Here is a 25638-nt window from a genome sequence, read left to right on the forward strand (position 1 = left end):
TTAACATGAGATAAATTTGCAACTTCAGCAGGCTAAGATTCACAGAAATACAATTTCTAGGAATGCTGTAGTAGTTTATAGAATGTTTATAGAAAGTCATTAACACTTACTTGCTATGGTCATCAGCTTTCCAAACATGGCAGCACTGTTTGCTTCTGACTGAGGACAACAGCAAAAACAGATAAACAAATCAGCAATATATCCTCTATAAAATATACCTTAAGCTGATCTGTTAGCTCTTCTGCAGCGCTACTTTCCACTCCTGAATCTTATGTTTTATGTTTTTGTTTTAAGAATAGATTCTAGAATAATGTAACTATCATTAGCAGCTACTACACAGAAAGGTGAAAAATCTTCTTGTAACAAAGAACTGCAAAAATACACTAATTCACATAACAGGTTAAAATCAGGAAAAAGTCTCCAGTACCCTCCAAAACAGAAAATTCCCACAAGCCCACTCTCTCACAAAACCTCAAAGCGATGCCCTTCTACTTAAAATTTCTACTAGTAAAATTCCAGTACAAATACTTAAAACTTATTTTTTCTAACCAACAAAGAAATCATTGCTTTATATTACAACATATTCCATTTTCAAAATCTCTTGGAAAGTGAGGAAGAAAAAAGGTCTGTCAAAAGCAAACAAAAAACTTTGAAACTTTTAAAACTCGTTCCAAAGCTCTTGAGCAGTACTACAAAAGAATGACCAACAGAAGGAGGTCATATACCTTCAAGCATTACAGAAAGTAAATTTACTTTGTGAGAATGGAATTTTGTCTACATACAGAAATCGATCAATAATGAAGTTACATTGAATCAATAATACAGTATTAAAACCCCCCAATAAATTAGTCCCACAGATCCACTGGATAAAGCATAAATATTTTCAAAACGTACAGTGGGCTGCTTATGCAAATCCAGCAATTCTCGTACATGACTCCTTAGCATGTTCTGGCACTTCCACATCTCATTCAGTGCTCTGCAAAAATGGGAAACAAGAGAAGAAAAGCTTCTTCATGACAAAAACATGCTGGATGCTTTAATAAACAAGACTGTTAATTTATTTATCTTAGAAGTGCAACACCTGTTAGGTACCATCAAAACCTACCAAATATTAAAAATAAATGTTGAAAACAAGGTGGAACTGATTTTCTCTTTTTACAGAACATCATCTCTCTTACTCTTCTAGGAACAATTTAACATATGGAGGACACCTGTAGTATTTCTTAAAACCACCCAAAATAAAAACAGTCCAGCATCAACCAGAACTCAGTTACAGACATCTTCATCACGGTTCCTAATACAGAGCAAACCTCAAAGTCATCACTTGCACACTTTTAAGCCTGCATGAAAATGAATGGATAAACCCACTCAAGTATCATGGGATCCTCTTGTCTAATGGATGGGTCAGGTTTGTATATAAAAGGGAAATGTTTTCAAATACTATGCTATTTGAAAATAATGCTAAGCATGCATTAGCTGTAGTGTTATTATATAATACAAGTAAGATAACAGAGATGTTAGAGAAGCCTAAGAAAGCAAGTATTTGTTGAATACAAACTATACTTACTTGACAGCATTTGGATCCAAGCTAGCATACAAATAGTACAAGCACTTCATTCGCTCTTCTGTTTCCAAATTGTGTGGAACAAGATACTGAGCAAATATTTTCTCTACCAATAATCTGAAGGAAAAGAAGAAAAAAAAAATAAGAGAAATCACTACTGTACATGTCAAACAATACCTTCCAGGCAAGCTGAAATACAAGGAATAGTGGAAGTCATTAAAAGCAGATTTTTCAATAAAGAAAGAAAACAAAAAAGTAGTGGCCTTTTTCTCAGCTGCAAAGACTCCTTCCACTACTGATAGAAAGATTAGAAAAAACTGCTCCTTGAAAGCTTTTCCACATTCTTTCACTTTCAGCTCTAAGAGAGGGAGTAATCTGTCACCATCCAAATTCTCCTTGTCTTTAGGATCAGAAAATTTCCCTTTGTTTATTCTAATATACAGAAGGAACACTGACAGTAAAAAGCTCAAATAAAGGAGAAAGAACACAAGAATTTAACTCAAAGAGGAGGGAAAGTAAAAATCTAAACTATCCTTGAAAGAATGGTTAAAATTGTACTTGAAAATCTACTCATTCTAATACACAAGCTAAAAATCTGCACTAAACAGGTGGAGATGAATGAACACCAGAACATATACAACTAAAGGGGCAAAAGGCATACTGAGAACAAACCAAACCAGCAAAAACAATCTCCAATTATCTTTTAAATATACATTTGAAGTTTTACATTACATACCAACTTTGAACTACAAATTGTACTACTACTCACTACTACTGAGTAGTTCATGTAATTATAGCCCCCCCATGAAAGAACATTCAAATGTTAATTTAATTCATACTAACGAAAGCTGTGCACAATGTTCAGCAATACAATTTGATATTTATTGACACATATTGTGTGTTTGAGTTTTAAAACTTTTTCACTATGTACCAGCGCACTGGTTCTAGCAAGAACTCTGTGAGCGCCTTGTACTGAGACCACAGCAGCAAGATCAAACATGCCTTATTCCTGCTCACACAGCTAATTTCTGTTGAAAGAAAATCCAAAGAGACAGGATGGCAAGGCAGAGGAATAAAAGGATGACCATATGTATGGATTCAACAATCTCTAGACAGCCTGTTACTATTAAAGAGAACTTGGCTTTGTCTCTTTAAATGTACACTTTCCTAGTGATGACTCCAAGAACTAAATTATTTGGGGAACAGGATTTTCAGAGCTCATGGGACTCCATCGGTTTAACATACTAGGAGATTGGAGGCATCAGAGCTCTTACCAATTTATGAATATTGCTCTAGTCCATGTCTCAACAGATACATGTTTTGGAAAAGCAGTCAATACAAATGGAATGACTGCATCATCCCTTCCCTGGTCCCCCTTGGTAAGGGTCAAGATTTACAAAGTGGGAACAACTTCAAGACACACTTCTCTCCTGTGAAGAAAGTGACTGGCTAGCGTAACAATAGTTGGTAACAGGGCACTGTTTCAGATGTGCCTGTTTCACTCCATTCCCTATGCATTTACTGTAAAACAAAGCAGCTCAGAGAATACAGGAGAGGCAGCTCTTATGGTCAGAAACTTTCAGTCTTGAATAGATGTGTACATCAACAGTCAAGCAACAACAAAAACATTATCAAGTGACAAAGTTATCAATGTGTGGAAAAAAATCTGTTCTATTCCACTTCGTGCCTGAACTCTGTGTGATACTGCACTATTATCTTCTGAAAGAAATACTGTTAACCCATGTACCCTGTGGAAAATACTCCAAGGATCAGAGCTGTCCACTGCTACTTTTTATCCTCTTTGCTGCATTACTGAAGAAAAATAGGCCAGAGTTGGCTAATTTTGGCCCATGCTGGCTTATGTGTTTAAAGGATTGGATACACTCTGTCTTAAAAGATCATAGCATTTCTACATCTCTTCAGGTGCTACAGCTCTAAAATCCCGACAAAAGCACAAACACATTTATCCCTCCACTGAGATCAGGAAACAAACCCAATGGTGTCACTGAGCAAGAACTTAATTGTCAGCCTTGAAGACTAGTAGCATTTGAATTAAAATTTAGAGTATCAAACTGACCTAGAAGAACATTAAAAATCAAGCCACCAATCTTTCTGTGTGGACACACAGAAAACAAAGAGGATACAACCCATGCTTCCTCATGAAAGAGCTAGTTTCAATAGTGTAATCAGGCTTTCTGAAATCACGTCAGAAAAAAACTCAGCTTTGATGACACACTCTTCCCTTAAAATTCCCTGCCTCATTTCCATCAGTGTTCTGCTTTTGCTTGAGCAGAAATACAGAAAACATCTGTCCCATTCACTATACAACTGATTCATTCTCTGTCCACTATCAAACCTGTGTGCTGAAAATGAGATGTAAACATGATAGAAAAACCAGAAACCTCTCAATGCAAACTAAAGTATATTTTTATGTATATGCTGAATTAGCTTTGTATAAACTATGTGAACACTTCCCAATTTTCAAAAAAGGTGCCAACTATTCAAATATGTAACTATGGCCCACTTCCAATCAGCCAGATGAACAAAGCGAGAGCCTTCACCACTGCAGTGCTTAAAAATTTAGGATCGGAACTGGCAACTGAAGAAGGCTATTGGCCCATTCAGGCTAGGTAACAAGGTAACAAACATTCTGAAGTAGCAGGCTGCATAAGCAAGGTCCTTAAGAAACACTGTAAAAAATTTTCTGAGTCTACCACACTGAAAATCTAGGCTGAAATTCTGCCTTTGTGTGATATCACAGCTTCTCTCTTCTTGAAAGACTATTAATAATCTTCCAAAACCTTGGCCAAAATACTTTTTTCAACACCAAAATGGTATTTCAAAAAATCAAAGGGACTGAGTCATGAAACACAGATGAATCAAATGTGAAAGCACCCCTGATGTTTCTTCAGCTTTTGGCCTACCTAAAGGTCCATATACCAAAAGGAGAGATCTGTGTATGTACTGTGGTGTGGACACACATAAAACTCACAGAGGATGGATTTTAACAACCTGGTCTCTGGAAAGGAGTAAGGCAAGCAACAGCTGGCATCATAAGTGCCTGATGTAACCATTTTTTTCCTACACAGTAGTTAGCTAATGAAAATCTGCTATCATCACAGATCTAGAGCCATCAGTATATAAAAATGAATCAATGAACAGATAATACAACAATTCTGAATATGTGCATACATGTCTTAATGATTAAATATACCATACATCAACCCATAGAAAATAAACAGCTTTCACAGGGTAAGAACATATTTTCAGTGTATCTCTTATTGCTATACAATTAAAATTAGGAAGACTTAGATTGACTCACTTGTCATCAATGCTATTTTGATAATATATGTGCAAAAGTTTATCCTTTATCCAGCTCACTTTCTCTGCAGCATCTTTTCCAGCCTCAGCATGAAGACAATACTTCTTGTACAGCTGGGCAAGACCCATCATAGCTTCTTTTCTTACTCGCCACTTGAGAGGGAAGAAATTAAAAGAAGTTGGGGAATTGGTTTTGGTAAATAAATAAATAAATAAAACATACAAAATACAGTAAAGATGTAGAAGCATGAAAGACAAAATAGCCACTTTCTGATCTCCTATATTTAGACACTTCAAAAGCTGAAAAATGCTGTTTGAAGCCTGTAGATGAAAATTTGCAAAGCCTGTGTAAGGGTTTTCTTGCCAGTACTGTGCAGATTAAATATTGTCAGTACCCACAACTTCAGTACTTCTCTGTGCTGAGCGTAAAAAATCTGGGAGCTAGCCAGCAGAAAAGAAGTTAAGTACAGCTTAACACGTATGCCTGGAGAAGTGTCTTATTGAGTCAGGATTTGTAAGGCTTAACTATTCAGAGACAGGCACCAGAAGCGGCAGACTTCTTTCTTCCCATTGCCTTGCACCATCTTATAGCACCCTTGCCTAGACAAGGGAGATGTGGAGCCTAGGCCAAGCCAAGCCAAACCTGTTAGGCTCGAACTCTTAGGCCACCTTCCACAACAGTGGGAGAGGCCCATTTTGCTGAAGCCTCAAAGCAATTGCTCTAAGACTGCAGAGATCAAGGAACAAAAACCCCAGAGAACAAGAGCTATGAGAAGAGTTCATGGGTTCTCCATCTTGTTTTTGGTGATCAAACTGTATACTCTCAGAGTAAAGTAAATAACAAATATCCCACTATTAAGCAATTTAAAAGACAAGACCCATAAGCCATCCTGTGCTAATTTGTGTGCTAACTATACCAAAACTGACCTCAGGATTAATTTAGGCAGTATAGTGTCTCATGCTGAATTATTTATACAGTAAACCCCAGAAGACATTTGTTTCCCCACATAATTTAGAAGAAATGCATTAAATTTGAACTGAAAGAGAACTGAAATTTCATTCTCAACACACTAGGTATCACTTTTGGCCTTGAACTCCCAAAGACTAACAATGCTCCGATCATTTCAGCCTATGAAGCATAAATGTAGATACTATTATTCATACTGTAACTTCTTCAATCTTGTTAAACTGAAAGTTTGACTCAATACCACTGAGGTACTGCACATTTAATTTCTTAATAGTTTTACTGAATGATTTCCTTTTTTTTGAAGGGTAAAGAAAAGATGAATCTTCAAGATAATATAGCTCATGTCACCACAAGACACCACTGGCTGTTGGAGTAGGTTATAACAGTAAGATGGAAAGAACAAACTTTTATTTTGTTACATATTTTTTAAGTATTAAAACCAAGACAGATAAGTCAAGATAGTAATGACTTTGCTAGAACATAACACAGTGATTAGTTTTCACAAAAGAGAAAAACTCTAGCTATAAATAGATGTTATTGTTTAACTTTTCTGCAGGAATTTGTACACTCCTGTTACAATCTAAAACACATTTTAAAGAAAATAAAGACCTGAAAGGGAAACATTTTCAGAAAAGCATTAATAGTTTTCTGCATTCAGATATACCCTTCCAAGGAAGGTGATAACTTCATGATATCTCCTATATGAGACAGGAAGGATGGAAAAAGTTGTCAGAAGAAAACAAAAATGGATTTCTAGAAATGATTCCAGAATATTTAAGCCTAAAATGAAGGCATAACAAGGAGTTACAAAAGAAAGGAGGTTTGGCTTGCCAATAGAATTCTGGTTAGTGAATTGCTGTACAGTAGATCTCAGAGCAAAGAGAAAGGCAGTTGCAGACTGATAATAGGAGACACTGGACCAAACCACTTAGAGAACGTTTTGAACACCATAAAAGCAAGTCATTTAATAGAAGATACATGTAGGGAAAAAAAAAAAAAAAGAGTAAGATGCTTCTGAGAATTAAAGCTGAAACAGCAAATAAGCATAAAGAGGAATATAATAATCAGTTTCAAAGGCAGCATACATAAAACACAGCTAACAGAATTACTACCCTGATTTAATTAACAGAAGAATTTTGATAACCTTAGCTTCCTTGGTTGACCAACATAATTAAATTTCTCCACTGATGACTGTTGGGATGAGTTTTGAAAAAAATTGCTATTGAAAGTTCATTACAATCCCTTACCCATCAGAATAACTTTAAACATCTTACAATAGTTCTCCTTCATCTGGAAAAAGCCACAATAGTTTTCAATACGGTTAAAACTAACACACACGCAGAAAAATGCATGAAGAGGAACCAAAAACGGGTGTACAGCTCACTCTATAGCTCTTGACTTCAAGCTGATGAGTACAAGTCAGTTCTTACGAAAGGCCTGAGTCTCTACTCCATAAAGACTGTTGGGAGAAATGCCAATGAAGTCAGCTGTCAAAACTCTCTTAACTTCTTAGATTCTTAAGATTACTCCAGTATAATGGACAAGAGTATTTTTGTTATTTGTTTTTAAAATGTCTCCTAATTATATTGAAAAGTGAAGATGGTGGAAAGTTCTTTGAAAAAGTGTTCCAATGGAGCCTTCCTAAGAACAATTATTACCAAAAACTAGATTTCAATTTTCGGGAAGCATGTTACCAGAATTACTTTTCCATCTGGAGCAATAAAAATGGATTTGAAAACTATTGGTGGAAGTGGGGTTTGTTTGTTTGGTTTAAAATTGTTTTTGTTTTCTAAATAGTTACCATGATCATGCAAATGTCTATACAGATCAAATCAGCTAAGGACATTCCTTTAAAAAATTAAGTAGTGTCTTTTAGCCAGAAACTTTTACTCTAGGAAGTGTTTAGACTATCTTTACCAAAACTGAGTCAATCAGAATATGGTCAGGAGGAAAAAAATAGATCACTTAAATGGCATACCAGTTAGTATGATTTAAATATTTTCCCTGCTTTATAAAGATAACAGACAGAACTGAAATTATAGGTTGGCACTTTACTTGAGCCTGTTGGACAAGCATTCTTTTCACAGTAATAGCAATACTTGTTTGACAGATGACTGCAGTCCCAAAAAGATGAAATCAAACTGATGAACGATCATTTACGAGTTTGTAGTAGATGTGTCCAACAGAAATCAGCTACAAAGGGTAAATGCAGCCAGCAAAATATAGAGCTCTTTTACAGAAAAGGAATTATTAAAATAGGAATAGTGCACTCAGCCTGGAATTGAGAAAATCCTACATAGTAAAACAAAGATATAATGGACATTATCAATGCTCTTCTCCCAAACTAAAGACAAATCCTAAAAATAAAAATACACAAATGAACGTTTACAAGTCCTTGATCTTAATTTTAAAGCACTAATTATATTTACCAACACATCCTATATTGCTAAGGTCTACTTCAAATGCTAAGTATTTGTTGTAGTAGTTTCCAGCCAGTGCTCAATTTTATTTTTTCCTCAGGATATACTTTCATCAAAGCTCTCTCCAGAGATTTTTAAGAGAAACATCAAGCAAAGATGAAGTTATTCTTCAGTGATTGCCTGAAAAAGCACCTAACCTTGAAATACAACACATCAAACTTACAACTGCTGTGAAATGATTTAGTCAAACACAGGAGGAATATTACATGCCGCCACAATGATTTAATGACACACAAAATTATTTAAAGACACACAAAAAAAAAGACCTAGCTCTGTAGAAATCAGCAATACAGCTGAGCAGTAATAGCTGACTGCCTCTTACTGACAGCAGCATGCTAAAGGAAAACAGAGACACGGGCAAAGACACACTAACAATCATCCCCTTCTCACTAGGTGCTAAGTCCCAGTAGGAAGTGGTGGCTATACTAAAAGTTTTTGGAACTCATAAATGAACTTTTGGACATGTATAGTGGCTGAAAAAGAAGGAAGGTGATCTTGATCACTTCTGAGAAATATGCCATGGCAAGCTGCAAGTACAACTAAATGAAGAGCTGCTTTATAATAGTGAACATACTCAAAATCAGTATTTCTCTGTGTAAAGATGATGTCTTTTTCAAAATCAATTACAGTAACATTCTCAATTAAAAAGAGAACCAAAAAATGTAAAATTAAAAGAAAATAATTGAAGTAACTAGCTAGAATGACATAGGGGGCATCCTTCCTACAGCCTATCAAAAAAGAACAGTAGTAAGGAAAAAAAAAAAATCAACATGGCTACATTGCACAGAGAAGTCTGTTATTAAGCATCACTCTTCAAAGAGCATGGAGCCACATCCAAAAAATGTTAACAGGAAACAGCATAAGCTCTGGCAAATTTAAAGTAAATCCTTGATGAAGCATAGGCAAGTAATTTCAAAATGAAATTATTAAAACCATAATAACTAAACATCTTCACTAAAGATTACAGAAGCAGGAAGCCTTCCAGACCCTTTCTGTATGGCTGAGAGACAAACAGATTTATTCCAAGAGAGAGGTCTGAAAAAGTTTCTTTAAGTATCATTAAGACACATTTAAAAAAAAATTAATAAAGCAAGCAGGAACAAAGTCATTAAGATTTTGCAATCTTAATTACAAAAGGTGGTAACACATCTATGACTTTTACAGGAATTTAGACATTATAAACCAAATATTTATTATTCTATTATTGCAATCTATCCACAGACAGATTGAAAACAGCAAATGTGAAAGAAACCAAAGGGTCTGAAGAGGAACTATGTACGACTCATAATAACATCTGATTTGGAATGGGCAAACAGGTTGAAATAGAACAGTAATGACAACAAAGAGCTGACACTACAGAAAAATAAGTTATGGAAATGTGTCACTGAACTTTATATAACTGGAAGTTCTATCTAAGAAAAAAATAACTTTTAGCAGACCCAGAAGTCCATCAGTAAAACGCAATAGGATCCCAAAAAACTTCCAACCAAGTCTTGTACCAGAGGGCCTTAAAATAAAAATTCTGTTGTGAATTAATTATTAACTAAAACATAGGGGAAAATGGCTATAAATAAATGACTAATTTTCACAATGAAGCGAACAAAATAAACCTATAGACAAAGTCAGAAAGGAATCACTGACATTTAACATATGAAAAATTATTACAAAATTAACAGCATGTATAAAATTTACTGAGGTAGTCAGATGCAACATAGTAATTACAAATTGCAGAAAAATGTCATGCTACTGAACTGTTACAATATGAAATGGAAGAAATTCAGATTAAGGACAGGTTTTCCCATCAGCATTAACTCTGCATGTACAGTACTTGGCAGTATACCACTTAAAGTTACTCAAGGAAAACACTGAAGTTAACATGAATATTGTCCAAAACTGTCAGCTCAGTGCTCAGAAATAGCAAAAGAGACAGACAGAATGTTTCAGAATAAGAAAAAAAATTATCATCAAGTATGTAACAGTGCAAACTCTGAACGCCATTCAAAATCATATGTTCTGATGAGTGGCACATTGTTCCTAAGTCCAGTCACCTTAGTTCCAACAGACAAGAATGTCTTAGTTCCAATCAAGACAAGAATGATCAGCAGTGTGTAACAATTTGTATGGAAGTTAATTAGGTGATTCTTCAGAATAGAAAACAAAGAATTGGAGAAGATACGGTATTCATATTTATTAAATATAAACGAGTCAAAGAATATTCATTATTTTATGTAATCCAAGATCTATTAGATACTCAGTCAAATTATCAGACAAGTTAAAAGCTAACAGTGACGTTACTTCTCCCAAACATGCACTAAACTTGAATTTACTGATGCATATGCCATGGAGGCTTATAAAGTACAAATAAATACAAGAAAGAACTTGATAAATACACTGAATAGAGTTCTATTAAAAGTTATTATGAGCATGGGCCAGTAGACTTAAAAAATCCTTAAATCACTAATTGTTGGAAGCCAAAATTGACCACTGTGAGAATTATAAGGGGTTATAGTGACCACGGCTTTAACATGTGTGACCATTCTTATCTTCTTATTTAATGCAACTGTGTTTATCAGAAGGCAATTACCCTATTTGCTTAACAACACTTGATTGATGCCACCGTAATATGGAATTTTCATTAAGGTGTTCTCTTATGAAAATAATATTTTTCCCTCAGTATTCTTGTTAATAGCCAACTCTGAAGATTCTCTGATTTTGTGGCTTTGGGTTCTTTTTATTTTACTTTTAGTAAAGTATATTAGAAGCAGGTCATTGCTGAAGATACAATATTAACACTCACCCGTTTGTCCAGCGTTCTTTCCCGTACAAAGCCAAGCAGCTGGTCATTGACTAGAGAGAGATCTCTCTTGCCCGCAGTGATAATTGTAACAATAACATCATGTCGAATGGCTTCTTCTGGGTCGTGTGATCTAACCTTCAAATATTCTGTTATGAGCAGAAACAATGAGAAGCTTGGCTTTTTTATATAGCTGTGATGTATTCTGATTTATTTCTAATGTTTAATCAATTAAATGTCAGTCATATATCACAACCATGTAATCTATTAAATATAGAGCTACCCACAGGAAACACCTGTTCAAATATTTTCTAAGTTAAAGTTTTATAAAACAATTAGATAAATGTAAATATCAGGAGAATGTAGGAGTGATAGCTTTTATGATAATTTCATTTGCAAGAATCAATAAAGTGAAATAAAGTTGACTAGCATATACTGTAAGTAAAGGGGGATGAGGGAATAAGAAGAAATAAAAAAAGAAACACTTGTTCCTGAAGAGTGAAAAATGTAAATAATAAATCAGAAATACTGACAATTGCTGTAGAATAGCTTGCATCTGAAAACAACAGTATTTTCCGTTAAGTCTGAAAGCCTTTTCATAGTTAAAATGATACTGTAAGAGGAAGAATAAACTTCAGAGTTTAGATCAGCAAAAAGGTATTTTCTGAGTTCAGTAGAACAGACTAGTGGGGAACTCTGTGACTGGTTTTGAAAAGAAGTCAGGATGTTGCAACAATATTTGCTTTGCCTCTCCCAAAGTTTCTTTAGAACTTGAAATTACCTTAAAATTCATTCTGCAATGGGTAGCTTCTTAGTGACTCACTCTGACAGAGTTCACACAAAACCACACACTCCTCTTTCTAACTCATTCTCACTCACTTCACATAACTAGCACTCATCTCCAACAGAAATCAATTACTCAGCAGATACCTCTTCCATCCCTTATCAAGTATTGGACTTGGTACATTTCAGAACTACACTGCTATGTACAAAAGCAGTTACACAGTTCCTTGTTCATTTTGTAGATTATTCTAATCTCCTTTATGAGCATCTCACCAGTGAGGTCTTTTGCTAAGTCCGGATGGTTCATTAAACAATGACTGGCAAATTTCACACTCTCTAATCTCACAGGGACATGGATATCATTGAACCTAGAGGGATAGAAGATAATGAATATTAATTTTTAATTAGCTTTGCAAATCAGTATTATTCTCTATGTAGTAACATGTGTTGAAAGTATGTTCTGTTAACTATCTAAATACTTTTATACGGCAAAATGAGAGAATATATATGTTTTGAATTTATCTCCATAATGCACTTCATATAAATATTTGTTATTTCTTGTGAAATTCAGTAAGGACTAAAATTAAAGAATGAATATGGTGTACATGGATGAAATGTTGACCCATTGGATTTTGTCCACTGACTTCTGAACACAGTTCGCTGTACAATGTTGATTGTGTGTGTGCGTGCACACATACACAAAAATTATAGAAATGTAAATTGGCATCACCAGGAACCAATTGAAAACATTATCTTTTTTAAAAATTATGAACTTCGACGTTTACATACAAAAAATTATCTCTTCACTCAGATAAATGCCTAGCAAAATACAGCTGCAGATACAGCTGAACAGTAGGAAATTTTGGACAATGCTGGCAAAGCTATTGCGTAAATTCTGCTATGCATATTTGCTGTCTATCTAACTTATATGGCCATAGCTAATAGCAATATAGCAGCAGACCTTCAGGCTTCTTCCTTCTAAAACATAACTGTATGCAGTTTTCTGCTTTGAGGATTTAATAAGGAACTTGTTCAAATACAAACAGTTACATCCTCTGAAAAGGCAGTGAAAAATGCAACACTGTAAGAAAACAGAAAAAAAAAACCATTAAAAATAACAGAAATTCAGAATTCCATCCCATTTCTCTTACCGCCCAAGAAAGCACTGCCAAAGAGGTCGATTTTGCGTGGCCAGATCAGAATCTTTGGAGCCAAAGAGTTTAGCCAGAAGTCGAACAACAGCCAAACGTTCTTCTCCATCATTGCTCTAAAAATCAAAACATGAAAAAGGAACTGTAAATCATTTTAGGTAATACCTTAGTAATAATAGTCTTTCGGTTTTTTGAACAGTTAGATGTAAATCTGAGTTTGAAAGTATTTCTGATAATCCTCATTCTCTTTAATTATCCTATAGGATTCATATGAGGCAAAATATACAAACACCTATCAAGGTAATGTATTACAGACACTGAATAGATAGCTGTGCTTCGAAAGAACCATTTCTTTCAGCAATAAAAACCCACAGTACTCTAATATACATTTGACAATATAAAAAATAATTTTTTAAAAAACATTTTAAAGACTATTTTATGTGTGTGGAAAAGACACCAATTAAAATGCTATAAACACATGTGCACTAATGAAAGGCACATGTAATTTCACCGAATACTCATTTCTTGGTTACTTTTTTTTTTGTTGCAACCGTAGCCTACATGTAGATCCACACATGCAAAATTATTTCGCTTGCCCACTTACAATCTTAGGAAAGAGCTCTTTAATTAAAACCCCCCCAGACTTCCAAATCAGGATAAATTAACTATTTTCAAGGATTCACATCAGTCAGCTAATTTATTAGCTGACAGTAACAAATCTGATAAAATATTAGGAAATACTTCCCCTATTATTAAAGCATTATTTTATAAAAGAAAATTCTGCAAACTAAAGCTAACACATTTGCATTTCATAAGATAAGCCAACCACAGTCTAATTACTTTATAAATTTTGGGTGTAATCCAAAGATTAAGTACATAATGCTTTTGCATTAGACTGCATTCATTTATCATTATAATGATTATATATATTTTATGTGCATAATTCATGATTGCAAGTACAATATGCACATAATTGCATACTAATTTCCAATATCCTTTCTTTAATATTATATTTACCTTCAAAATAAAGCAATAAATACAGAATTTTTATTCCCCTATTAGAACACTTATTAAATCCACTGTTCTGCACTCTTAATATCCCCCAAAATTTTACTGATTGTCCAAAGCTACACTGTAACCCACCTTCAGCTTGAATTCCAGCTGTGGCATGACAGACAGCAGTAAGTGAGGATCTATGGCAAAAAGCTCTTGTATCAAGTCAAACACATGTTCTGATAAGTCACTTACTGAAGACTTTCCCAGTACCAGAACCTGGTTAAAAAACTAAAATACAAACAATCTTATGTAGTATATTTTCCTTCAATAATGCAAACATTATTTAAAAAAATCTTTCAATGTAGTTTCATTAATGGTTTTATACTAATGGAAGGCACTCAAAGCACCATTTCTTCATTACATCAAGGCATTTCACCTTTACAGTTTTGGCTCAAGCAAATTACAAACATCCTTCTCAGTTCAGTTTTATTAACTCTATCAAGATATTTACTGAGATTTGAAATTATCAAATTGTCAAGTCTTAAACTATCTCCCAAGCAAAATTAACAAGTAATAGAAGAACCGTAAACTTAAAATGCACATTCATCCAGTAGAACATTGACAAAAAAATTTAGTACTTTTAAAAAGTTTTCTTATAATTGAAACCCAATCCAAATGCTGAAAATAAAGGTTCTTGCTTCAAATCCATTTTAAAGAATGTCAGATGTCTTTATGTTATGTCTTGGAATATTTGATAGCTAGTGTATCAAGGTCATTAGTGATCTAACAGAAACAAACCAAAGCAGTCTAAATTATTAATTATTTATTTTTGGATTTATATAAAGTATATTAAAATCTAATACTTCCTATTAGATACTGTATGTTAATATTATTTAAGCAATGCAAACACAATAGCAAAAAAAGCTATTACACACTTGAAAAAGAAAGTAAGGAGAATAGTATTAAATCAACTCAAAGGTTACTTTATGTACTATCGTGTTTTCACATATGACTAATTATAAAGCTTAAAAAATCAGGAGATGTAGTAACTGTTAGACTCCTTGAGCTTTTAAATACTTACTGATTAATCTTTTATGAATCTGCCTAATTCCCTTTCAAATTACTCTAAATTTTACTAATTCTGCTGGCTTCAGCACCAAGGAAAGGCAACAGAATGGATCAGAACACATTCATCAAAGACTGCAGTAGCTGTATTAATATGCAGAACATACAACACTCCCATTCAACAAGAAGGAATTGTTATTTGAAGGGAGCCTTGTAAAAAGCATAGCTTTCTCACTCTTTATGACTACAAGTCATAGCAAGTTTAGGAGGGAAAAGAAATTCTAGCCAAGAGCTGGTAGCTTGAAATGCTTCATCCTAAAACTTGGTATGAAATAAGGCTGCCTGGTTGCTGGATATATGAACTATCAATAATTCCTTTTGTTGTAACAGGATTTTTGGTGGTCACCTATATTCACAGCCTAGATGTAGGCTTAACATTAGACTGAGATGGATAAAAATTAATTTCCTCTTCACTTATTTGAAATACTCCACACACTTAATCAAGACAATAACATCCTATTTGGAAAATTGTAGTAGCTTCTATAAACAATATTTTAAAGAATAAAAATGCCCATCAAATCTCAAAAAAAAATCAAGACTTATTACTTGCAGGAAACACGGATTAATTAATTTACATACATTGGCAATACACGGTTCAATGGTCTGGACGGTCCTTTTCAGTAGGACTTTTGCAAGATCAAACGCTTGTTTGTTAAGGTTCTGAAATAAAGAAAATAAAATAAAATTTTATAGAATTTTCACACACACTAACACCTTCTGAAGAAACATTATCATACCTCCATACTCTGAAAGTTAGCATGCACCAAATATGGCACAGAAAAACTAATTAATTTAAATTAATATTTAAATGTGATTATGTTTGCCCATCACATACTCATTAAAGACACACTCTGTAGCAAGTTCAGCCTTGTCTGGAGAGTAAAACCGTGCAGTGACTTCTCCACAGACTGCACCATATGCTCCAAGACAGCCTACAGTGAGACTAGAGAAAGCACCTACACTTGGGCAGAGCTAGCAGTTAACTTTTCTAAGTAAGCATTAGATTGTAACATGAGAAATCTGAACATGGTTTATATTGCTCTTGAGTAAAAAAAGAATTTAACTGCACATCTGAAAAATTTGACTGTCCAAGTCTGTACAAATCCCACATGAAGTATCTCACAGCATCTAAGGATTAATGCAGCTTGGATGGGGAAAAAAAATAGGCATGGATGAGCTGATTCCCCTGAAAACTACAAATCACTGCAGAAAAAATGCAGGTAAAGCCTAGGGATGACTGATTCTTGGAAATATTTTATTTGGCAAGTCCACACTGAAAACAATTCCCTCATGTTCTTTTAACTAATGAGATGACAAAGACAGTTCATCAACAGACAGTAAAGAGAAACAAGTTGCCAAAGGCTCAACCAATTACCTTTTCAGTCAACAAAGCACTAAACTGATGTCTCATTATAGAAGACAGACATATTTGCATGAATTCTTCTCAAAAAATATCCCAATACTTTCTCCCCAAACCCAGCCATGGTTAAAATCTTGGTATTAACCAAAGGACTGCGAATCTCAAACTTTAAAACGCATTTTCTATGGAACTTCAATATAGCTTCTTCCACAAAATCAAACCAACAACCCAAATATACAAACAGACACAGAACACCACAATACCGAAGACCCAAACACCCAAACGGTCTAGAAAAGTATTATACAACTTAATATAACAAATAATCAACTATTTCAACTATTAGGAGAAAAGTAACCCTGTGGGTCTGGATAACCCATGCTGTAGAACATGCAGATGAAACTATACATTTTTTAACACATGAAAATGTTTTTAAGGAGTAACTTACGTAAGACTGGGAAGAAAAATATTCACTGAATAGCACTACTTTTGAAGTTATAAAAAGAACTACAGTTTGAGGCCACAGGTCAAAATGTGACATGCTACTGCTATTGAAAACCTGAATTTACTAGATGAGAGTCACATTAGCACACACAGAGAACAATGTACACCACACTATCACTAAGAACGGATGTACAAATTAATATAATCTAGATTCAGAAGTAGACTGTATATCATGTCTAATTAAAAAAACCCACCTCAGACTGCATTATCTGAACCACATTATTTTAGATTCTTTACAAGAACAAACTTCCATCAAGTCTTGCCAGACTGATATTTTTCTTATGTCATAAGAACAACTGGTATTTGACTGCTTTGCACAGACATGAAAGTATTGCTATTGCATGCATTCTACAAAAAAAAAATCAACCGTGCTCTTAAAGCTACAGAGCTTCTGATTTACAGATCTAAAGGCAAGCAATACAATCACAGAATTTTCTAGGAGATCTGTTCATGAAAGGAAAACATGAAGGAAGGAAACAGCAAACTCCTCTAGGCAGATTAGACAAAAGAACTTTCTGGTTGTTTTTTTCCTTTTTTGATCTACCATTGTAAAGCAGTCATTTAAGTGCTGTTACAAGAAGCAAAGTAACACAGATTGACATACTGACCAAATTACAATACTGAGCACTGCCTACAGGACATTTTTTGCTCAGTCATGACCAAGAGCCATTAAGAATGGCACCAGTTCTCTAAGTGATACTAAATATACATTACAACCCAATATTTACACCAAGTTTATCTCCCTCTTTATCAGAGTCTTGCTTGAGAATTTTCTTCATTAGGCAAAACTATAATGATGTTAATGATTAAGGATCACATTCACTTTTATTTTGTCTAAATCAAGCACTCACAACACAATGTTAAGTTGTACAAGTTTTTACTGGGCTTTTATACCCTCTGAGTAGTGCTCACCATTGTTAACAGCATCACCTCAGATCACCACCCTTTACTTCCATTCCTCATATCTACTTGCCTATAATTCATTAGAAGCAACTTACAAAGAACAGCGTATTTTCACAAGGACTCTTGTTATAAGACGCTCTCTGTGTGAGCAGCTTCAATAAGACATTATCTCATTGATGTCAATAAAAATGATTTGACAGAATGGCATTCCTGCCTCATGATTATGACAGGAGGAATGCAAACTCATCTCAGACAATAGATACTTTTATAAGCTTGATGAGATTTCACAGGTAAATGACAATGGCCATACTAATACTGATTTAATTATGTAGTCATGGATAGACGTGCCTTAATTTTTGTAATTATTTTAAATTAACAAATGAGCAAACAGAAACACATATTTAGTAATCAGAGTGCAGTTCATCTACTGTTACTAGTAACTGAAACTTACAGTACTCCATACTATTTTTGATAAATGCAAATGTTTTAGCTAGGGAATTTTCTTGGTCAGTGTAAGGCATCACCCGCATGTACATCATTTTCCCTTATTTCACAGCTAAAGGAGTTATGTATATTCTCTTTTTAAATTTATTAAGGCATTACAGTGAAGGCACTTTAAAAGCTCAAGTGCAGACCCAGTGATATCCTCTTCAAGGAACATACAATTCCTCTAGGAAGGGAAGTGTGTTTTCTGTGTCACTTTGCTCCTTGTAAGTGAATTAAATGAAGAAAAACAATAGAAGAGGTGGGAAGCACAACTAGGAAGGTGCAGCAAAGTCTGACTGGCAAGCTGGAGAGAACAGTAAGACACCACAGAAGTCTTGGAAGTATCTTTCCCCCACCCCCCTTCTTTTAAATTCACAAACATAATATCTTCTCTATTCAAAAAAAAAGAAACCAAACGTATCCCAAAAGTGAAACAACCAACTACCTACAATCCTTAAGATATGTTTTCCTATTATATTTCCTTGAAAACACTTTATTTATGTTCCAGTACAGAGATCCTGAGGTGATACAATTTCTCTGTATCAAATAACCTAGACACAGCTAATCAACAGCCCAAATTAATGTGAGAAAATTAAACAGTCATGATAGCTACAGCGTATAAAAAGATAAACAACATGCAAAAGGCAATAAGAATTATTGTTATTATAACAGTATACTATAATATTTTACTTGGCAGACCTTGTGTGCAGGAATGAGGTTAATCAAAATTGAGTCCAGCAGCTCCTGAGTTACTCCATCGCCTTCCATGATGATAGAACTCATCAAATCCAGCATATGCATTTGTACCTTCTGGTTGTGGCTATTACTAAGATCGTACAGAATATTTTCAATATTAAATTCTCAGACTCTCACAAATAATAACAGTACAGTCAAGAAACAACATCAAATACTGTTCAGTTTGCTCTCCCTTACACTCTTCAGATCTCAAAACTATTTTATGTGCCTTTCTTCTCTTATAGAAAGGTTCAAAAATCTAGAAAACCTATATCTGCTTTAAGACATCAAGATTTAAAAAGGACAATAACCAATAAAAAATGTAGATAAACTAATCGGAATGAAATACACTGCTGTAACATGGACAACAAATTTTAAAACATCTACTTTCAGACACACACCCCTCTGTAATTTCAGCAGTTCACACTCATTTGCTTTCCTGGTAGCTCCTAATTTAGGGAAATAAAGACTTCTGTTCAGGTATATTTATCTGTAGACTACGCAATGATTCAGTCTACCCCCAAATCTAATGATATTTTGACAGTTAATATAGTGGAAATGATTCAACTTACTTGATAACTGAAAAAAGAGTCCTAAAAAGCTGAATAAAAATGTCATTGCAATCTTCCAACTCAAAGCAGATGTTGTAAGATTTGACCCAAGCTAAATTCTAAAACAAAAATTAAGATATTTAGGCTAGTACAACTTCACATTAAGTAATATAAATACAATCATATTCGCTATGGGTTTTTTTCTATTTAAGGATAAATAATATACAACAGATGTAAATGTTTTGGGGAAAGAGACTGGATATTTGCCTTGCATATAAAGAGCCCCTAACTCAGAGGGGCTTTGCAAGATATATCCAGGAAAAGCTAAACACAGAATGATCTGATTTCTTAAGTCTGAAATCAAATTGATAGAGCTTGTTAATATAAGACCTTATTTTTTCTTCATGCTATGCAACAATACAATTTTAACCATCATGTTTTGAACATCAAGTACCTTGTTTACAAATGAGATACTATTTCTAAAAGCACATTGAACCCCACCACTCAGTTCTTGTCAAGAGTATGGTTTTGCAATGTTTTTAAAGCAAAAATCTTACATTCCTCTTCCCACCACCAATATAGGCACATTTGCATTTTAATCAGCATTTGAAATTTTATCTCTTGATAAAAAATCCACAGCACATGGAATTGTAAGAGATAGGCTACATTTCAATAAATACCAATTGTTAAAACATGTCCTCAACTACACATTAACAAACTTAGTAAACATTGTAAGTACTAAAAGAAGCAATTCACTAAACTTTAATAAGACTGGTGTGATTTACAGAATAAAAGGAAATTTGCCAGGCATACTGGCACATCCGGAGAACAACTAATTACACCTCTTATGTTTACAGAGCTACTATAATCTACTGAAAGTTACAACTATTGTGTTACCTCTAACAAGTAAAAGTATCTGTTAAATTGAGGGCTCTTCGTGTCCTCCAAGCCTTTTAATTGTCTTGTAATAAACAAGAATATGTCCTGTCAAAAAACAAAGTTTACAAGCTTGATTCAGCAGAAAATGAAAATATAATCCTTCAGCAATGACATATATCCACATTTTCAAATTCATAATGTGAGAACATCAAATTGTCTTTTTTAGGTACTGACAAAAAGCTATCACCAACACAGATACTGGTCATCTAGCATTCCTTTACACATCTCTGGCCCTAAAGTATTACACTGACATACAGAATTAAAGCAACTTCTCTTTAATAAACCTAAAAATCAGTATACATGGGAATAAAAACATTTTTCTGTTAGTTTTTGGGTTTTTTTGCTGGGGGGGCGGACTGTTTGGTTTGCTTGGGTTTTGTTTGTATTTTTGAAGGAGGCAATTTATATTTTCTTCAGTAAGAATAAGGTAGGAGAAAAGCCTTCATCTTCTGAGGCATTATTACCTTAAGTTTGTCATGGGAAGTATATGGAGCTTCAGGAGCATAGATACGAAAGATATCTGCCAAGCAACATGCTACAAGGAGGCGCACATCTTTATTGGGATTCCTGAGGAAGAATTCAGATGCAAGGTGCAAGGCTAATGGGAGATACTGCTGCTTCTCATCTTCTGAGTCCTGGTCCATATCCATGAAGGTTTTTACCACCATCTGAAAAACACCAGAAAAAAAAATTGAGCTCTTTCTGCTCTTATTCCTTATTACTAAACAAGACTTTTTAAAAGGATGCAGTGCTTTCAATACATGTTCTGATGCATAATCACAATTAGCAATTGAATTTTTTTGTAAGGACAAGTATCAGAAAAAGGGAAGTGTTAACATGATATTTAAAGGTTTATCAACTTGGTATTTTAGATTAAGGCACTGAAAACCACGTTGCAGTTCTGCTTATTTTGTCAATCTTGACCTGAGACACAGCACAGGAGCTGCTCTGCACAGATGAGGTTGGAGATGGCAGCATCTCTTCTTCAAGGCAATCCCATTGCAATTCCAAGTGAGGACTCACCTCAGTATGAATGGTGCGAGGGGCTGTAAGCCATCTGGCCTAACACATGGCTATAGTATAATGCAGCTGCTTTAGAGCTGTGCCAGGACTAGAGGAGCCTAAGAGGCCACTCTGAATACTCTGCCTCTATTGAGGCACAGACCTCACAAAGTACTTTACATATGCACAATCTTTCTATCTAGTTTAAACAAATTAGATACTAGATAATTTAATCCCTCATGTAAAATAAGTCTTAACACTGCAGATCTCTCCTTCTGCATATTTAGAGCTGCATCTTCATCCTTATTAACATAATATAATAAATTAACCACATGGTTTCCTTATTTCTTCCAGTACAGTTAAGAACTACTAAATCCTATGAAATGCCACCAAATTAGTTTATTTTTAATTATTATACAACCCCAGTTAACTGAAATATCACAACATAATAATTTAGCGAAACCAAAAGTAAGAATTTAGTTTACGGAAAGAAAAAGGTGCAGATTTAACTGTTGAAATAGTGTTTGTTAAAGGATGAGAATGACTTCCAGGATGTCAGCACAGAGCAGGCAGACATGCCAGATACTCTTAAAATGACCTTAGTGAAATCATTCTTTGAGTTCCATTCCTCCATGTCACTTGAGCATCCTTAGAGTTAAAACTGAAGGACAGCAGCACTGTATATGAACAGGATTTGGTATGCCCACTACAGACAAAGTATATGCAGTGCACACGATACAGAGATAAGAAAGAATGATAAATCTTAATGGGTCAAATTCACCTCTAAAATAATAATAGTAAAACACAAAAGACGACTGAGCTCACACAGCTAATAAATACATCTCTTACTCTAACCAGATTTTTTTCTGTTATGGGGTCATTCAAATTATTCTAGGGTTGCTTCTCCATTATTAAACATGTCTGTTCTTCCAACATGAAAGTGCTGTGTTTCAGCTTTCTTTCCTTCCTAAGTTTTGAAATATGGTTTTAAATTCAGGTCCTATAAATTAGAATAAGTGTTTGACAGCAACCTCTCCTACAGTACATTACTTTAAAATCCTCCTCCATTTCTAGAAAAATACAAGTATAACCCAATTTGCCACAAAGACAAAAGAGGAGACGAGAGAGGAGAAAAACCCTACACAACAATGAACAGAAAAAAGGAGAACTTTACATCTACAGGTCAGTAAAACACAAATTGTATCTTATTGGTCTGTTTCCTTAAAAATATTCATAAGCTATGTTTTAAAGCCCTAGCTGAAAGCACAAAACCATTCTTCTACTGACAACTCAGGTCTGTTACAGGGCCATTTGTCACTGTGTCCTGGGGTGCATCAGGCACAGCATCACCAGCTGGTCAAGGGAGGGGATAGTCCTGCTCTGCTCTGCACTGGGGTTAGCCTCCCCTGGAGTTCTGGATACAGCCAGAAATTGATCTCCTAAAATAATCTGCTAATGAAACTGAAAACCTAAAATAAACTCTATAGATACAAAAAGCTAAAGTCCAAATAATTTAATGCTTTGAATGTCCAAACTGGTAACCACTCACTATCACTTGAGACAGTTTTTATTCACGAAAAACGTGATCAAACTGTAACAGGAACTCACTACTTTTTCAGAGTACAGTAGTCTAACTGATGTCTGGCTATACAGCTGAAACTATCTTGAACACTGATACTAATTTATATTAAAAGCATACAGACTTAGCAGCCTTCACAACAAAAAATCTGTTACTGTACTCTGTGCAAAAAGCAAGAGACAGGAAAAATATTCTTTAGTAATAATAATAATAATGTAACATCATCCATTCCTTTCCAAACAATTAAGCAGTCAATTAAAACACTAATTCTAGCAAACGTAAAAAGAATACAGCTACGCATATTTATGATTAAATTCATTTTCCATCATTTTTGATTGAATGTATCTCCATTAATTTGTAATATACTGGTATTTTACTTAGCTTGAAAAAATAAACTATTACAACTATTCTAGAAAATTGACATTATTGCCACTTTTACTACAGTACCCTGAAATTCTAATTATCAGAGCAAAATTTTACTCTCCCAGGTTCTGTAAACCAGCCAGTGAAATGACAGGATTATAACACTGAAGCAATGCAAATGTCTTCATTCAAACTCACAAGAACAGCTAAATGAAAACTGCTAAAGTCACTCTCAGCATGTTATGAACATACTGAAAACTGGAAAGTTAAAGCTTTCAGGAAGGTGTTAATCTAATTGTATCAACCACGCAGTTTGCAAGCCAGTCTAGGTTAGCCTTTCACCCACTGGACAGAACTACACAGACCCTGAGTTGAAGCACAGACGTCTATGATGACATCTACAGATGCTGGTTGTTTTGCCCTGGAACTCTGCAGCAGCCATGAAAGCAGCTCAGCCTGACTAGAGGCCTGAAATGAGGCAAGATGAACAATACCTGGAGCTTCTTGTGAGACTGTCAGCCTTTCAACTGCACTGAAACATATATGTGAGGTTGCAAAGAGCTGTTCACACACTGCCCACATCTCCCATGCAGCTTGCATGTGGCCTGCTTCCAAAGATGAAATCAGGATGATAGCCTGCCCTTACGTGACTCAGCTGTGGCTCTTGTGCAAGAGCTATGCCTCAGACAGGAATATTAACTTCTTCTGTTCTGATCTGTGTGATTTAGGAAAATGGTTTTGGGGAATCAGGAAGTCCTTCTACTGCTGAAGCATACTGATGATTCCAGCAATATAGGGGGGAGAGGTATATAAACACCAAGAGACAACAGGATAATCAGTATAGACAGTTAAAAGACTCAAACTAGCAGTTGCAGAGAGGAAGAAGCAGGCAGATCTAGAAACGCCTTGCTGCAGTTGGCAGGACAGGCACAAACCTCCAAGCCAGTCAGAGCAGAGGGAAGGTGTGTACATGTTGCATTTGTTTTATTGTTCTTGCACCAGCTTATTCACAGGGCTCCAAAGCAGTAACATTTAACAAACCTTGGCTTGTAAAAAGACCAGTGAAAAATACTCAGAATTTTAAAAATCCCTTCGCAACCACTGAAAGAAGAAATTCAACAATTGAGATAGCATTCGATACCATTTGTTGTAACTGGGATGATACTGTAAATTAACTTCCGCACCAGGATTAAATACAAAAGATACTTGAAAGTAAAACTTAACCAAATGGATGTGAACCCAGAGACACTTCAAGAGCTAGGACAATTCAAGGAGAGATGCCAAGAAAAGGCTGAAATCACAGCAGACCCAAATAACGAAACTGTCATCAGAGTGCTTTTACATCTTTCCTCACACAATTTAAGCAGTACTATAGGTGATTCTTGCCATTAACTGTTAACAATAAATTATATTTTTATCTCAGATCCCAGAGTAAAACACAGCAAAATGTTTCACAGACATGTGTCTCTGAAACAAATACTTTTATGTGGTGCAGATTTAGGATGAGAAATCTTTGTCAGCCTCAGATACAGTCCTATCTGTCAGCCAGAAGCATCAAACAAAAATGGAAAAAAGAGATGTTAAAGCATGAAGAAAAAGAAAAGAAAAATACTCAGATCAGGGGGACCAGATGATTGTTATTTCAAAATCACTGAATTCCTGACCAATGAAATCACAAATGTAGTACCACAGATTTTGTTGGCTTTTCTTTAAACAAACAAGCAAAATAATTCCAAACAATAAACTATAAACACACACCCCACCATCACCCTAAGCTAATGCCAAATAAGGGAGATACCAACTACGATAAAAGCACCAAATATTGATGCAATAATCAAGAAATAATCTTGCCAATACATCCAAAAGAATGACATCAACAGTATTTTATAATGCAAACCAAACCTGGAACAGGTAAATAAACCCAGAAGTTGAGAAAAACAGGGTAAGACATAAAAAGCAAATTACTTTGATAACTCTCATCTCCAAACAGCTCATGCCTTTAATAAAGATAATCGACACTACACAAGACTTATTTTGA

General features: G+C 34.7%; 1 protein-coding gene across 2 annotated transcripts in view; it reads right to left on the bottom strand.

Moving 5' to 3' along the window:
- The window catches only part of PDS5A (PDS5 cohesin associated factor A), a 79173-nt gene that overhangs the window by 26743 nt on the left and 26792 nt on the right, over window positions 1-25638 (bottom strand). For both annotated transcript variants that reach the window (XM_030270949.4, XM_030270948.4), the window contains exons 3-15: window positions 21121-21324; window positions 20615-20701; window positions 19739-19836; window positions 19131-19257; window positions 15761-15841; window positions 14204-14344; window positions 13061-13176; window positions 12183-12277; window positions 11130-11275; window positions 4887-5038; window positions 1568-1681; window positions 895-976; window positions 111-159 (exon numbers count right to left, since the gene is read on the bottom strand). In XM_030270949.4, the coding sequence (XP_030126809.1) occupies window positions 111-159; window positions 895-976; window positions 1568-1681; window positions 4887-5038; window positions 11130-11275; window positions 12183-12277; window positions 13061-13176; window positions 14204-14344; window positions 15761-15841; window positions 19131-19257; window positions 19739-19836; window positions 20615-20701; window positions 21121-21324 (1492 nt within the window). The remainder of the gene's footprint in view (window positions 1-110; window positions 160-894; window positions 977-1567; window positions 1682-4886; window positions 5039-11129; window positions 11276-12182; window positions 12278-13060; window positions 13177-14203; window positions 14345-15760; window positions 15842-19130; window positions 19258-19738; window positions 19837-20614; window positions 20702-21120; window positions 21325-25638) is intronic.

Source organism: Taeniopygia guttata, chromosome 4 (genome assembly GCF_048771995.1).
Source record: "Taeniopygia guttata chromosome 4, bTaeGut7.mat, whole genome shotgun sequence".
NCBI classification, from domain to species: domain Eukaryota; kingdom Metazoa; phylum Chordata; class Aves; order Passeriformes; family Estrildidae; genus Taeniopygia; species Taeniopygia guttata.